At 33.5% G+C, this 16,228-nt stretch overlaps 2 protein-coding genes across 2 annotated transcripts; both read right to left on the reverse strand.

Annotated features, from left to right (window-relative positions):
• Positions 1–50: 50 nt before the first annotated feature.
• LOC129877502 (uncharacterized) lies at positions 51–4,644 on the reverse strand. Its single transcript, XM_055953014.1, has 3 exons — positions 3,101–4,644; positions 2,011–2,450; positions 51–1,791 (listed from the first exon to the last, which is right to left on the reverse strand). The coding sequence occupies exons 1-3, from the start codon at positions 4,565–4,567 to the stop codon at positions 303–305; spliced, it is 3,396 nt and encodes a 1,131-aa protein (XP_055808989.1). The 5' UTR covers positions 4,568–4,644; the 3' UTR covers positions 51–302.
• Positions 4,645–5,326: 682 nt separating this feature from the next.
• Positions 5,327–6,718, reverse strand: LOC129877315 (glucan endo-1,3-beta-glucosidase, acidic-like). The gene is made up of 2 exons (XM_055952801.1): positions 6,597–6,718; positions 5,327–6,447 (listed from the first exon to the last, which is right to left on the reverse strand). The coding sequence occupies exons 1-2, from the start codon at positions 6,676–6,678 to the stop codon at positions 5,495–5,497; spliced, it is 1,035 nt and encodes a 344-aa protein (XP_055808776.1). The 5' UTR covers positions 6,679–6,718; the 3' UTR covers positions 5,327–5,494.
• Between the last annotated feature and the right edge of the window lie 9,510 nt (positions 6,719–16,228).

The following is a 16,228-nucleotide window of genomic DNA, read 5'->3' on the forward strand; positions in this document are numbered from 1 at the left end:
GAAATATATTATTTACACAGTCAACAATAGCATAACAATGTTGTAAAAAATCATCTGAAATCAATTTTTTTTCGATCGAGCATGGAACATTTGCACTAGCACAAGAAACAGAAAGTTGCAGCATTCCAGCTCTCATCAAAAACATTATACAAGGCGTTTACAATCTTTGCAGTCTTACCAAGAAGTTTCTTGCAAATAAGAGCAAAATTTACATCAGACCTATTATTGAATAAAATCACAAGCTCACAAAGTGAACTATGGGAAAAAAGAATATGACTCTCAATGAAATAAAGAGAATCTCTTTAGCAAAATAAAGCTTCCAAATATTCATCAACATAAGCTAGGCATGGCCAGTGATCTGTTCGAATTCGGACGAGTGTAGAAGTATTAGAAACTTCCATCTGAAAAAGGAGATGAAATCTTGGTGGAAGGAATATCAAAATCTGAATGGTGCCTAGGTTTTTCTTACTAATTTTGACATAACTCCCTTCTCCCTCATCTTCATCATCTTTGTACTTGAGGTAAAGGGGTCCCCCAACTAAACTGGTTTCCGCGATGGTATCATCAGTGGAAGAGGAGCCCAAGTTCATCTCATCCCATGCAATGTCCCTTACAACTCCCCCCTCCTTCATGAGGTTGGTTAGAGGATCACCGGTTACACATACAACAAAAGGTGCCAAGGATCGCTCTACAGCTTGAATCAAAGATGCCACAGGAACCTCTAGTAACTTCACGGAGCGAGTACCTCTGATTGCTGCAACCCCTTTGCCTCCTTTGAGTACAAATGTCTCTCGCCCAGTGCTGGTTGAAGCGTTACATGCTTCCCACAAAGCATTGAACAGATCCACGTAGTAACCACGTACTGCATCTTCAGGGATGTCTTCTGGAACAATAGCTTTGAGAAACATATCTTCAATTCCCACTGTAATGCTATGCAGCTGTCCTCTAATGATCTGACCATTGTCTGCATTCGTTTCAATGAAAACATCAACAAAACCAGGTATTGGATCCTGTGGTTCCAATTCAATCAGAACAGGAGCTTTGAAGCTTTTGTCATCTCCAGGAGTTTCAGAAACATCTTCCACAGGGATAATATCAAGGGAATTCGTCTGGCTAAAACAGTAGAAACCTTTGGGGGGTTGACCTAGAAGAAAAGGAATGTGGCATGATGGAATGGAGCCATATGGTGCAGAAGAAGAGAACTTGAGAACAGTTGCATATAAGGCAGGAAGGGTATCGACTCCATTAGCTGGCATATTGTTTCCCCAAATGCGACTGAAGGGCTCTGACTCAAACCTTAAAGCACAGGATATTTTGACCTTGAGACCTGGCATGTGTCTGAAGTCAGGAATAAATGAAAAGTGCTTCCTCAAGATTTCAACAATCTGCGAAATCTTTGAATCCATCACACGTAATGGCTCTGGAGGCTGATTGTGCCGATTGGCTTCAGAGATCACTGTATCATCAGTAATTTTGTCAAACTCACTTTGCTCACTTGGGGACGCATTGTCCTTGATGGGTTCTATATAACTAGGTTTCTTGGCATCTAGTCCCAGGGCTGGCAAGGACAAAGACCAAGATTGTTTAACCAACAATGGCACCATGCGCTCAAGATGCATGCAGGACGAAATATTCTTAGATTTCTTAGGGTCGTGAGAAAGTCTAGGAGACTGAACACTGAAGAAAGAGCTGGAATGGGTAGATGGAGAAATTCCAGGAAGCTGGTCCCCACTGTTTAGAATGTCTCTTAACTTTTTCCCAGGAACACAAATCAGCATCCGCAGGTAAATTCTGCAAAATACCACCAAATGTTAGAAAACAATAGTATAATGCAAACTCAATGTGTTTATTTTCCCCAGTTAATCCTACAAAGTGCAAATTCAATGATGAATAAGCTTCCCAATGTTATTGTTATCTGTCATTTGCGATGAACAGGTGATGATATAAACAATGTGTACATCCTAACAGAACGAAGTAAGAAATGGAATGGAGATTTTCTCATAGTATTACCTGGCATTATCACGAATCTCCAGATCTGGGAAATAAAGACAAGTGAATGATAAAAGACGAGACAACCCAACAAATAGTTTGGAACTATAGTGATGCATGATCATAGTTCGACAAATTCCAAGAACTTTACTCCCGTGACTCCAAGACCTTAATCCTGTATCTGGACCATGTTTTTCAACAAGAACTACCATGAACCTGGTAAGGAGCTCTATTAACCCACTAGGTGAAACTTTATCACTCTCAGCAATCCTTTCCAACATAGAGAAGTAAGATACCAATTTGTAGTCTATCTTGAGTTTTGGCAGCAAGTTATCATCAAATGTCTTAAGTAGGCGTTCTCCCAAAAATCGATGTTTGTAACATGTCAACAAGCGGTCTGTGAAGCCAACAATGACAGGGACCAATCCTCTATATTCAAACAAAGAGTCTATAAGTGTTCTCTGCAAAACCAAAGTCAAGCTTCAGAAACATTTAGGCAAAAAATATATGAGTATCGTTGCAAAATCAGAGTAGAGTACCAGTACTACTGCTAAGTCAGGAGGAGATGCATCATCTCATTCATTTCTATACTCCTATAAAACAAACTCCAATAACACCTCTAAGATATAGCTCCCCAGATAAACAAATCAACATCCATATTTTGATAAGGAGATGGAAGACATTAAAGTTACTCACGTGGCAGGGCACCTATCGATGGCCTGAAGGAAGAACAAGTTTCATCTGAGAATCCAACCCAATTTTATGCAGCAAAAGAGACCCAAAAGAATGATATATATAGTTGGAGAGTTACGGGGTATGCAGATTCTTTTCACCAAAGTTCTCATCTTTCATTGGAGAACTTCTCGACCTCTCTATTATGCTACAGCCTTCTAACCTTCTTTTATCAATAATATGTTTTCCTCAATACTTTCAAATTCAAACAGATTAAGTAAAAAGGAATAGAAGAAAAAATCTAATAACTGTTTGCGCATAGAGATGCACAGTGAAAAAGAATGTATAAACGCTTTCCTTTTTGTGAAGCACCAAATACATAAAACCAATGCCACAGACCCAAAGTAAGAATAGAACAACAGGTTCAAAGTATGTGTACCTGCACAGTGTGGTAGATTGCTGGCTCCAAAAGGCTTTTGTTGGATATAGAATCATTTTCTGAGTGAGATGTCTGACCGATCAAAAACTTATGGATTGCACGGAATGCCACAGAAGTTTCCATGCTCCAAGGAGGCAACCATTTAAAAGCTGATACACAAACAAGGCCATCTTCAAATAACTTATCTCTAGTCATTCGCAGACTGCCTTTTGAACTCATTGCTCCATTGACATTATCAATCAAAACTGAACAATAGGCAAGCAAGTCAAGCTTCAATGATTTCAAAGCAAGTGGATCAAACACCGATGGATAAAAGCTCAAGCTCATATCAACAATATTCTTTCTTTTCTCAAAATCCCTCTTCAATACCAACTCTATGAACCCAACTAACCAGTGCAGCACCAACAATCGAAAAACCAAATGATGCTGAGATTCTTTGGATAACAACAGCAGTCGACTCGCAATTTCCATCTCTTTCCCTTCGAAAGAATCCATATAGCTTAAATACATGACTAAATAGGCATGCCATAGCAAAGGATCATATGTATGAAGCAATCCCGAAAACTGAACCTTCAACAAAGATGGCTGCAAATCCAAAACTGCAGCAACTGGCAATGTCTTATCCATAAACTCCAATAATCCCCAAGGAGTCAAATTCTGTGGACATTCAAGCAAAAAAGCAACCACTCTCCTCAACTCCCTGTTACTCAAATCTGATAAATCCCCCTCATGAAAGTGTCCATCTCTAACATTTTCATCAACCAAAAACCTAGGTACAGTAAACGGAACCAACGTCGAAGAATTACTGAATGAAACAGTAGGTTTTAATCTAGCAATGTTGTGAACAACAGTTGCTAACAATAATGCATAGCTTTGGCCAGCATGAGTACGCTCATTTTGACACAAACTCCACAAATGTGATCCAATTTCCGAAAGTAAACAAGGAAAAGCAGTTTCTAATTCACGTAAACATTCACAAGCAATTGATCGAGTTTGCCGATCAACGCTATGATTCGGCCGGTTAATAATAGTCAACAAAAGCTCAATTAAGCTTTCAAGAGGAGTAACGAAGCTAGAATCGAGACAATTCGATGTGTAACTCACGTAATTGACGAAAATTGAAGTTGAAGAGATGAGGAACTGTTCCTTGAGAGCGAAGGACGTTGAAACGCCGTCATTTGGTGATTGGATTACTGACCGGAGGGCTTCGAGGAGACGGATGAGGAAACTAGGTGAAACGATGTCGTTTTGGTCAGTGCTGAAGTGTTCTTCGATGAAGATGAGGAGCTGGAGTTTGAGATTGTGAGGGATATCTTTGCGGAGGAGTGAGGAAAGAGTTAGGTCAAGGAGAGGAAAGGCAGCGTAGCTGATGGAAGTCCACCGGAGCCGCCGTGAACCGCCGTGGTTGTAGTCGTCGATTAGATTTTCCCATTCTAGCGCCGATAAGGGTTTGAGTTCCGGTGACATTTGTTGTGTATCCGAGTCTTCAAAAACTCGGTGATTAATGGGTCTTAGTTCTCCTCATTTTTTGTGAGCTAGAACAAAGATGTTGACAACTTAACTTATACCATGTTTCAATTGAGCACCTGAACATATAATTATATGTTTCTATTAAATATTTTCGTATCATATTTTGGAAAAGTTTTCGAGCATGCATATTCACAAGCTTTCTTTACGTAAATAATATGACATATTTTAAGTGATTACTTATCTACGTAATTGACACTCGAAAATATATGGAAAAATTTTCTAAAAATTGAGTCAGAAATGTATCTAATAAAAATACTTTATTACGTGTTAAGGTGCTCAATTGAAATAAATTATTGTTCAAGCATCTAAATAAAATATATTTTTGGAATACTGAACACGTAAAACTCTAATTAGGAACCAATCAATCATGCTTCATGTAATAGGATAAGGTTCTATTTTATCAAGCGTTTGTGTTTCTCATAGTTGTGATGTAGTTGATATAATTCGAGTCATTCTCTTATTGTTGTGTTTCAAAGGATTTGGGTCTATTGGAGAAAGTGGTAGGTATGGCAAGGATCTAAGATTTAAGCGTTATGAGTTACGTATAAATTTTTTAATGACGACTTCAAGTTAACCTTAATAACTGCGTTCTTTAGGTTATTCAATTACATTTCGAGAAATAGTTTCAGATATGAGTTATTAGACAAATACTTGGTACTGTTTTAGAGGAAAAGAGAAGCCACAGTAGAAAAGAAGTTGAGACATAAAGAATTGCCTTATATAAGCATGTAGGATGAGTATATATCATGCAAAGGATTGCTCTCCATTCAAATTGAGCAACAATTATTCAATTACATATATATTATAAAGAGAGAAGATGGACAACTCTTAGCTTTATTCGTTTAATTATCTTGCATAGTCTAGCTAGTTAAAACTGATCGGGTATTTTGGCTGCCTGCTTGGTGTAAATAGTCCAAAATGTTTCTCAATTTCAGGGGTTTTCAGATCTTCATCAAACAGCGCGAAAATGTAAGCCTCTATTGGCCTGGAAGGCCTTTTAGGACTCCCTCCTTTTCCATGCCTAATCAAGTTGTTGTTGTAAGTCCTTGCATTGTCAATGGAAGTCAATTGCCCTTCTCCAGCTGAAGGCCAACCGCTCTCTGATACAACGATTTGCAAAGATGAACCACCGGCTTTTTCAAGGGCTGAGTATGTGGCATCTAAGAGTGCATCAAACAAGTTTCGGTATTCTTTTCCATTATCATTGACAACAACTACAGAGGATGTAAACAGCGCGTAGTCAAGCTTAATGGCTTGATTGTTTTTTATTGCAAAGTAAGGATAAATGTTGACAAGCAAAGGTGAGCGGTTAGCTACTAAGAATTGGATGATAGGATCAATAAATCCACGGACATTATCTTTAAATTTGCCTTTTGATGGAGGAAATGTGTCTGTAGTAAGTTCAGTTTCAATAGCAGTAGAAACTTTGATCTGGTTTCCGAGACCAGCACCAGCAATAGCATTTTGAATGTTTCTCATGGCGTTTATCACGAAAGGTACATACTGAGAGTTACCATTTAATGGACTAACTTCATTTCCAACTGCTATATACCTGAACCTGACATTACCATAGTTCCTAACATTGTTTTGGACCCAGGTATTCGCATTGGCTTGGCTAGACGCGATGTTCTGAAGGTCAGGATTTGGCACGCCTAGTATGAGTTCAATATTGGAGCCTCTGAGGGCTTGGAGAGTTGGTTGATGAGGATCATAGATTCTCATTCTTCGTATATTGTTCCGATTGCATAGAGCCACAACATCTGCTGGAGATGGTAATCCATTCCCATTTCTTCCATAACAAACTCCTGTTTGTGCACCTGTATAGCATATGCATATATATAATTGAAGAGTTAAAAGTTATACACCATCAATATAAAGATTTTTTAAATCAACTCTATCAAGTCATCGAAAAGATATCTATGTTAGTGTTTGCTATGTATATTAAAAGAGAGTTCAGCTGACAGACCTATGAAATCTGAGGTAGCCAATATAAGTACCACCAGCAGAGTTGCCGCGGTAATTGGAAAATGTGGTTTTGTACAAGCCATGGCAAAGAAAGACAAATTGAGCTATGGCTGAAATAGCAGAAAAGCTTACATATTTATAGTGAAATTTTTAGACTGGGGAGGGACTATGTTACTCTAATTTCCACAGCTAAGTCAAGTCAATCCATGGAAAAAAAAAATGCTACAACTTATTATTATAAGCTGCAGAAAAGTCCGCAGCCCCTAAATATCCTTGGTGAGAATGACTAGAGGAAATGTTGAAAATGTTAGGCAGCCTTGCAATTAATTGTTGGATTAACCATTGAGGAAAATTGGTAGATATTTCACTTAGAATTAAGTATATCTAAAACAACTTTTCTACCCTATCAAGGTAGGGGTAGGGCTACATAACACACTACTCTTCCCTGTTATCACTTGTGAGATTACACTAGGGATGTTGTTGTTTCATTACTTTTCTTAGAATTAAGTTGATCGAAAACAACTACTCTATCTTCTCAATGTAAGGGTAGAGCTACGTAACACACTACCCTCTTCTGACCTCACTCGTGGATTACACTGGCGATGTTGTTGTTATCATTATTTCTCTTAGGATTAAAGAAGAATATCCATTACTTGGCTGCAAGATAGTTGAAGTCTTGCACAAGAGACACTAGTACTAACATGGCTGTAATATTTTGACAATTCAAAGTTTTATGAGAATAGACTAGCATGTCACTTTCTAGATGCAATGTGCGTATGAAGAATTTTGCATAAGCAGTGTCGATCTGTTATCATAATTAAATTTGTGCTCTTGTTGTTTTCTTGCTGCTGCGGCCTCAATAGTCCGCACTATTAGACAATTTCAAATAGCAATTGTTTAAATGAAACTATTGTCCTAATAGTTTTAGTTTATGCAGACTCAATAATGATATTGGGATCATCATTTTTGAGAAATTCTTTCCCAATTTTTAGGTATTGTTTCAACACAATATTCTTCCATGCTTCGTCAACACCTTCTTGTCTAACTTCTTCGAAAACTTCAGTAGCATTAATTTGATACACCAACCACATTTTCTCATTTATAAATCGTTTAATTTTGTCAAGTTGGTGACAAATTAATGTGCGAGTATTACGCTTGATATCTTCGATTGAAGATTGAAGAATCATCTCCTTTGATTCAGTCTATTGTGTATGCATTTAGACATTTACTGTTTTTAGAAATACATACATGTACATGCGTATGTGTCTATACGTGCGCATGTATGTACATATACATACATACATATTCCCTTTAAAATGGTATCTGGTGATGCCACTTGGTTGAAGACGACTCCATCAATGTTCATGGTGTCTGGTGATGCCACTTGGTTGAAGAAGACTCCATCAATGTCCAGATGACATCACGGCCAGGATTCTTGAAAGTCCAACCTTAGGAGCCCTCAAGAAGAATCACAAACCAAGATAGTTAGCCGAGAATCACAAATCAAGATAGTTAGCCGATATATGTACTGATGAGAGGTAACAAGCTTCTGAAAGTAATTATTGTGTGAGCAAGTTGATTCGGACAACAAGCTTATAAAAAATGCATTTGCTTCTACTGCTAGAGAATTACTAGTACTTAGTGTCAAATATATCTTTCTAATCATAAATATTATAATTAAATTAATGTGATGTAAAAAATGGTAGTACCATTTTAATAGTCATACATATTGCGTATAGAAATGTTTAGCATGGTATTATTGACTATATTAAACGCTAGACACCTTGACCAAGGGTGTGTTTGGTACATACAAAATGATTGATTTTTAATTTTTGCCCGGGTTTTTCATTTTACCCTTAAAAATTGAATTTACCTCATTAAGGGCAAGACTCATAAATTGTGAGAAATTATGATTAAAAAAATAATATTTCGCAATGAGGGACAAAAGCTAAAAATTAGCACAAAATAAAGACAAAGTGCAAATGCATTAGATGATATTTCACTACAAATGAAGCAAACGATAGGGGTACTGTCAATGGAACGGGGCGAGGCGGGGCAAGGTAGGGTAGAGCAGGACTTGATCCACTCTATCCTGCTCTTCCATGCCCCATTAAGCCCAGTGTTTCCCTATTATTGAAAAGATAGTAGTTGAGGTTTCATTATAAGAAGGGAAAAGAGTCTGATATACCCCTCAACTTTGTCATTTAGAGCTGATATACACTTCATTATGAAAATTACTCATATATACTCCTATTGTTACACAAATGGTTCACATATAAGAATTACTCCGTTTCAAAAATGGCAAAGTTGAGAGGTACATCCCTTTTAAGAATGAAACTTTACTCCTTTTTGAAAATTCACTGATTTCAAAATCAAGTTTTGCCCTACCCAACTCATTTAAGGTTTGCCCTAGTTTCCCTACACGTGGCTCGTCCATGCTTTTCGAGGCGCTGCCTATGACTCAGCATGGTATAAGGGGCGAAACTACACACTTTCGTGTTCAAAGAATTGTCCGAGTGAGTAGGCAGTGCCTACCAGTCAAAGTTTTCTTGAAGAGGCAAAGATGGTTCCTTTTCGGCGCCCGCTGCCTTGCCCTATCAAAGTTAAGGTCAAGAGCGGATCCATAATTTGAACTTTAAAATTTTTTATGATAATTTTAAATTATTTTATAATATTAATTGATTTCCCACTAATATATTAACAAAAACGATGGTGTTCCTTTAAGCTAACCTTTGAAGCCACCCCTAATTAAGATTTGCCCTGTCATGTGATGTTATGTCCCCACTCTACACCATTGCTATCCCTTGCAAACAATAACCTAAACCTGTTAAGTGGGTCGAGCCGGATCAGACCGGATCACTATTTTTTTGGCCCACCGGAAATCGGGCTGGGCCGGGCCGGGCTCAACAGTGAAAAAAATCTTAAACAGGCCGGTCCATAACCCATTAAGGGTATAGTGTCCGGGCCAGGTTGGGCTCGCTTTTTTTTTTACAGCGTTTATGTAGTCGAAAATTTGAGTCAATCATGAATATAGTGTATCGTTATCTATTTAATTTAGAAGTACTTATAATAATTTATATACTCACAATATATTATCTATTATTGTGATATACTTAATTATATATTATTTATATACTTATAATGTATATGTAATATACTCAAAATATGCTATCTATTATAGTGATATACTCACAATATACCATCTATTATAATAATATACTTATATTATATTATATATACTTATAATGTATATATAATATACTCAGAATATGCTATCTATTATAGTGATATACTCACAATATACCATCTATTATAATAATACACTTATATTATATTATATATACTTATAATGTATATGTAATATACTCAGAATATGCTATCTATTATAGTGATATACTCACAATCTACTATCTATTATAATTATATACTTACATTATACTATATATACGTACTATGTCTATCAAATCTACTAACATTATACTATATATTATAGTGATATAATTAATTATATTATATATATATATATATATATACATACAAAGTATACCAAATATACTCATAATATACTATCTATTATAGTGATATACTTAATTTTATATATATATATATATATATATATATATATATATATATATATATATATTCTATAATAGATACTTACAATCTATATCTAATATACTATCTATTAGTATACATATACTTATATTATAATATATATACTTACAATATATATCTAATATACTCACAATATACTATCTATTATAATAATATACTTATGTTATATTATATATACTTACAATGTATATCTAATATACTCACAATATACTATTTATTACTTACATTATTTATTATATATACTTACAATGTATATCTAATATACTCACAATATACTATCTATTACTTACATTATATATTATATGTACTTACAATGTATATCTAATATACTCACAATATACTATTTATTACTTACATTATTTATTATATGTACTTACAATGTATATCTAATATACTCACAATATACTATATATTACTTACATTATATATTATATGTACTTACAATGTATATCTAAGATACTCACAATATACTATATATTACTTACATTATATATTATATGTACTTACAATGTATATCTAAGATACTCACAATATACTATATATTACTTACATTATATATTATATATACTTACAATGTATATCTAATATACTCACAATATACTATCTATTACTTACATTATATTATATATATACTTACAATCTATATCTAGTATACTCACAATATACTATCTATTACTTATATTATATATTATAAATACTTACAATATATAACAAATATATTATCTATTATAATAATATATTTACATTATATTGAAATCTTATAGTGACTACAAATTTAATTTTCAATAAATGATTATGTAAAGGAAAAAATTATTTAATTAAATCATACAAAATTTATAGGAAAAAAAAATTAAAAATGCAAAGACTCAATGAGTCTTTGACTTTATTAATATTGATAAAATTCAAAATATACAAGTTACAAACTTACAATTAGTTGTATATAATAAATTGTAATTTTTACATATTTCGAATCATTTTCTTCAATTCATCTATATTAACATTAACAGAAATTGGCTCATAATTTTCAAAATCAACTACTATATAAGACTGCAACTCAGACACACCTGATTCAGATAAACTAGGAACTAAGACTCCGTAATTTTGACTAGGTTGTGCCGAAGGATCTTCAATTGACATTATTTCTTCAAGTTCTTCTTCTTCTTCCGTATCTTTTGCTCTTCCTTTATTTCTACGCTCTGATCTAATCCAATCTTTGAGGCAAACTAAAACATTCATGGCATTGCTCCCTAAAGAGTGTCGATTGTCTCTGATCTGATGTCTTCCTTGACTAAATGCCCTCTCCAATGCAATAGTTGACATTGGAACATTTAGCACATCCCTAACCATGATTGATAGTACTAGATATTGTTTTTGATTGTTCTTTCACCATTCCAGTATAGTAACACTATTTTTATCATAGGTCTCTGGATCCTGTTTCAAATAATAATTAAGCTCGTCTCAATCTATGCTCTATTGTGATGTAGGCTATATTCTATTCCAAATAAATAAATTAGAAAAACCATGAGCAGGCATACCACGTCCCTGCCTTTTAGAAGATGATGACTCGTCAGAAAGATGAGATAGAGGAACAGTATGATTAGGGGTAGCATTATCAAGTAAATCAATATAATGATTATATAATGTTTGAATATGATCATTTGTAGCACTCATCGCCTCAAACATACTAGGATCTTCATCTTTTTCAATTTCTATAGAAGTATATATAAGGCGAACACTTTCAGACATAGTATTAAATTTCATATACAGATTTAACAAACCACCAATTAAATAAATAGGAGGAATACGAAAAAAGTATTTTTAAAATTTTTCTATCATTTCAACGACAACTTCTTTGTAATCATCTTTTTTTTTTATATTTCATAAGCAATACAGAAATTTTGGCTAAATAAGCTAAAATATTAGAAACAGTAGGATAATAAACACCGAAAATTCAAGTGTAGCCAAATAAAATTTCTAAAAACATAACAATATCATTAATTTTAGTCCAATTAGATTCTTCCAACATGACTTCGGGAAATTTATATGCATATTGATTAAAAGTTATAGTAATAGGGATTTTATAAATATTACGAGTCTTTAAAAAATTATAAGTCAAATTTCATCTAGTTTCAATTTCTTCGGGCATTAATCTTAATCTAAGATTATTTCCCTCGCATTTTCTTTTAAATTCTTTAAGTCTAACTTTTCTATTATTTTCTTGAATAAAAGCAACTGCATGCCTAATTTTTTCAATTGTTGGCTCAAAAAAATAAAGTCCATCTTTTACAATTAAATTATATATATGACAAGCACATTTAATATGAAAAATATTTTTAAAAGGGGGAGAAAGCTCAGTTTTCAAAGAATTAATAACAGCGGTGTTGTTAGATGCATTATCAAAAGAAATACATAAAACTTTGTGTTGAAGACCATAATATTTTGCAACCATTGATATATAATCAGAAATAAATTGTGCATTATGTTTTCGGTCTTCATCATATTGAAATGCTAAAATATACTTTTGCATAATAAAATCACTATCTATCCAAGGACAAGAAATAGTTAAATAATCATTTTTATTTATAGCACGACCAAGATCAGAAGTAAGTGAAATTCTACATGCAAGATAACCAACATAAATAATATGCATATTGTCCATGAAGTCTAAAAATATCTGATCTACAAGTACTTCTAGGAATACCGTTAAACTTGAGATTATAAATTGATTGTATATAATGAATAAAAGCATCAGAAAAAACAAATGAAAAAGGTAGACAACCCACAACTATCATTTTCGCTATCTCTTCACGATCCCTCATTTTATTATATGTCCCCGTTAATTTTCCGATCTGTGGGTTTATTCTATCTTGAACTGGCCTAGTAGTACCTCCTATTTGTTCTTTCCAACCAATATGATCATTGTCTAAATGTATAGTCAATTGACCCGTTCCACCTTTATTACCCCCGGTTTTATGCTCGAATGTTTTTGACAGTCTTTATATTGAACTTTAGTTGTTCTGGTTATGCGTTCAAAATAATGTCATACTAAACTAGTTTTTTTTCTTTCTTTTACAGGTCGTTGGAGGAAGATTAACAGTTCTAGATTGAACATTACCTATATCTACATCAGGACTAGTAGGTGTAACATCCTCATTATCATTATTATCTTGTTCTATTTCTACTTCAAATTCACTTGGTTCTTATATACCGTAAGTTTCTTGATATTCATTTTTATTCATATCATGTGCACCTACACCTATTTCTCCAAATTCACTAGGTGGTGCTTCAGACATACGAGAATAATTTCTACTTGTACTACCTCTACCGGAAGCACTTTTTTTCTTACTACCACTACCTCCACCTAGACACAAATGTTTAACACTTTTACCTATATTTTTTAATTTATCCATTATGCAAATTAAACTAATAAAAATTATAAACACAAAAATTAAATATTTAAATATACTAGAATTAATTTACAAAATAAAAGCAAGAGAAGGAACGATTATACCAAATTGCCGGAATCAAACAAAGAATTGTAAAATTGATGAAATGTTGAACATTTGAAAGTTGAAAACTTCCACTTGATGTTGTTAATTGCAAAAAATAATAAAAGATTGATATCACTTTAAGAGAGAATTTAGAGAATTAGATGATTGTTGTTGGGAAAAAATGATTAAATGTTGTAGGTATTTATATAAAAAAACTGATTAATAATTTTTTTTTAAAAAAAATGCTATTTTTGGCGAATTTTCAAAAAATGTAGTCGTTGGGCCCAACGACCACTTTCTGAAAAGTGGCCCAACGGCCAAATTTCAGTTTTTTTTTTTTTAAAAAAATTATACGGGGCTGATGGATCGGTGGTCCGACTACCAGTTCCTTACCGGTCCAAGCCAAAAATTAAACCGGACCGGCCCAAATAATTTTTGGGGTGGACCGATACCCGGTCCGATCCCTATTATGCCGGACCCTTAATGGACCGATTTTAATGGGCCGAAACCGAGCCACCCGCCCATTTGACACCCTTAAACCAGGGTAGCCCTAGCCATCAAACTACTACAATGGCTAGCACACGCAAAGTCCTATAATATGCAGAATGGAAAGCAACTTATCAATCACTAAAGTCTTTATAATAAGTCATTCTATTGATATTCTCATATATACTATTTTTCATATATATTTATGAGCGAGAAACATTGACAGATAATAATAGTATTTGATGTCTTTAATTAACTATTTACTCTCAAACGTTGATTTAAATTTATAACATGTGTCTTTCATTCAAATAGAACTTGGTGAAAATGGAGAGAAGAAAAATGGAGAGGAATTAAATCCCACCAAAGAGTACGCCAAGGCAATTTTATTAGGAGGATCTTGTTGGAACAAAAATTAAGCCAAACATTGTATTTGGTACGAAGAAAAATGTTTCCTAAAAATTAAAATAAGTTGATTTTCTTACTATTTTTTAGTAAGAGTATAGGTGGATCCAAAATAACTTACAATAAGAGCATAGGTGGATCCAAAATAACTTAGAAGATGGTGCGAGTTAGATGGATTAATCATGACGTATCGCTTAAGGTAATTCAATCAACCCAATTTATTTTGATCCAAACAAACTTGGAATGGTATACGAGCATCGATTAATTCAAGTCGTTCTACTTTATATAGTTCATTTCTTTTTTCTATTAGTCCAAATTTTGATAGGCATAGGTTACATATTATATGTGATGGTTCCTACCAAAAAAAGGGGTCATTTAGGCAATTATAAAGCGCAAGACTTTCATATTCTTTTATATATTTTCAACCACATTTTTGCTCAAATATAGCCAAAGGACTCAATCAATCTTTCTAAAAATAGATTACTGACCGCTATAGTTGTAATTCAGTAGACTTTTTTAATTGAGTTGATCGAATATTTAACCAAACGATCGACATTATTTTAAATAATAAATTGACCACATCGATTAATTGTTTTGTCAAAAAGATTATTTCCCTACAAAAGTGATGGACTAAATCGGTCGATTTTTTTGGTTTTTGGAGTCGGTAGATTCGATGGGGTTTCTTTAAAAAAATTGATTCTGAAAAATTAACGACTCAATCCATATTTTGGACGTCAATAAAAAAAAACTCATTTCTATAGCAACGATTAAAAAAAGAGAAGTTAATACCTTATAAAATTAATTGAAATGCGTGTAAGCTGATTGAAGTAGTAGAATACTTCCTTCGTTTCAAAAAGAATGACCTACTTTTTTTTTTGGTCTGTTTCAAAAAGAATGACTTATTTTCTTTTTTGGAAATACTTTAATTTCAACTTTTCACGTGACATATTTAAGGTCATATGATTAAAGAATAATTTGGTACATTTGATATAACTTTAATTTAGAACCACAAGATTGAAAAGTCTTTTTTATTTTCTTAAATTAAGTATCAAATCAAATATAAGTCTTTTTTTTTTGAATGGAGGGAGTACTATTTTGGCACAACCTTCTCTATGTGTGGTATGTATTAAATCCACTTGTCAAAGACACAAGCATTGGTTGAAGTCCCTCAAAGGGGGTCTAGCAATTTAGTGTTGACACACAACACAAAACTTACTATGGACCTTTAAATTACTAGGTCATTAACTAACTCGATTGCATGCACTACCAAGTACCAACTCAAAACTTTTAAAATGTCCCTTCATCTTCTATAGTTGTCTATTTTTACTAAAAGTAGTCACTTGTACATGTGATATTTATAAGTCCAAAATTGGATACTATCTGACATCCACTTTTAAGAAGTCTTTTCAATGCTCTTATTGGCCAAAATTTAAAGCATATTTTAATCCACAGAACATCTCTGCAGAAGTTTGTGGTTTTCTCCCCTGCCCCCACACACAACACTACAAGGACTATATAACATCATCTTCAACTACTAAGGGCTGTCTTTGGTACGGAGGAACATATTTTTCAGAAACTTTTTCAATTTTTTTTATGTATAATCGATCAAAATGTTTGAAAAATATCAAGTTGAATAAAT

Source organism: Solanum dulcamara, chromosome 12 (assembly GCF_947179165.1).
Source record: "Solanum dulcamara chromosome 12, daSolDulc1.2, whole genome shotgun sequence".
In the NCBI taxonomy this organism is placed as follows: domain Eukaryota; kingdom Viridiplantae; phylum Streptophyta; class Magnoliopsida; order Solanales; family Solanaceae; genus Solanum; species Solanum dulcamara.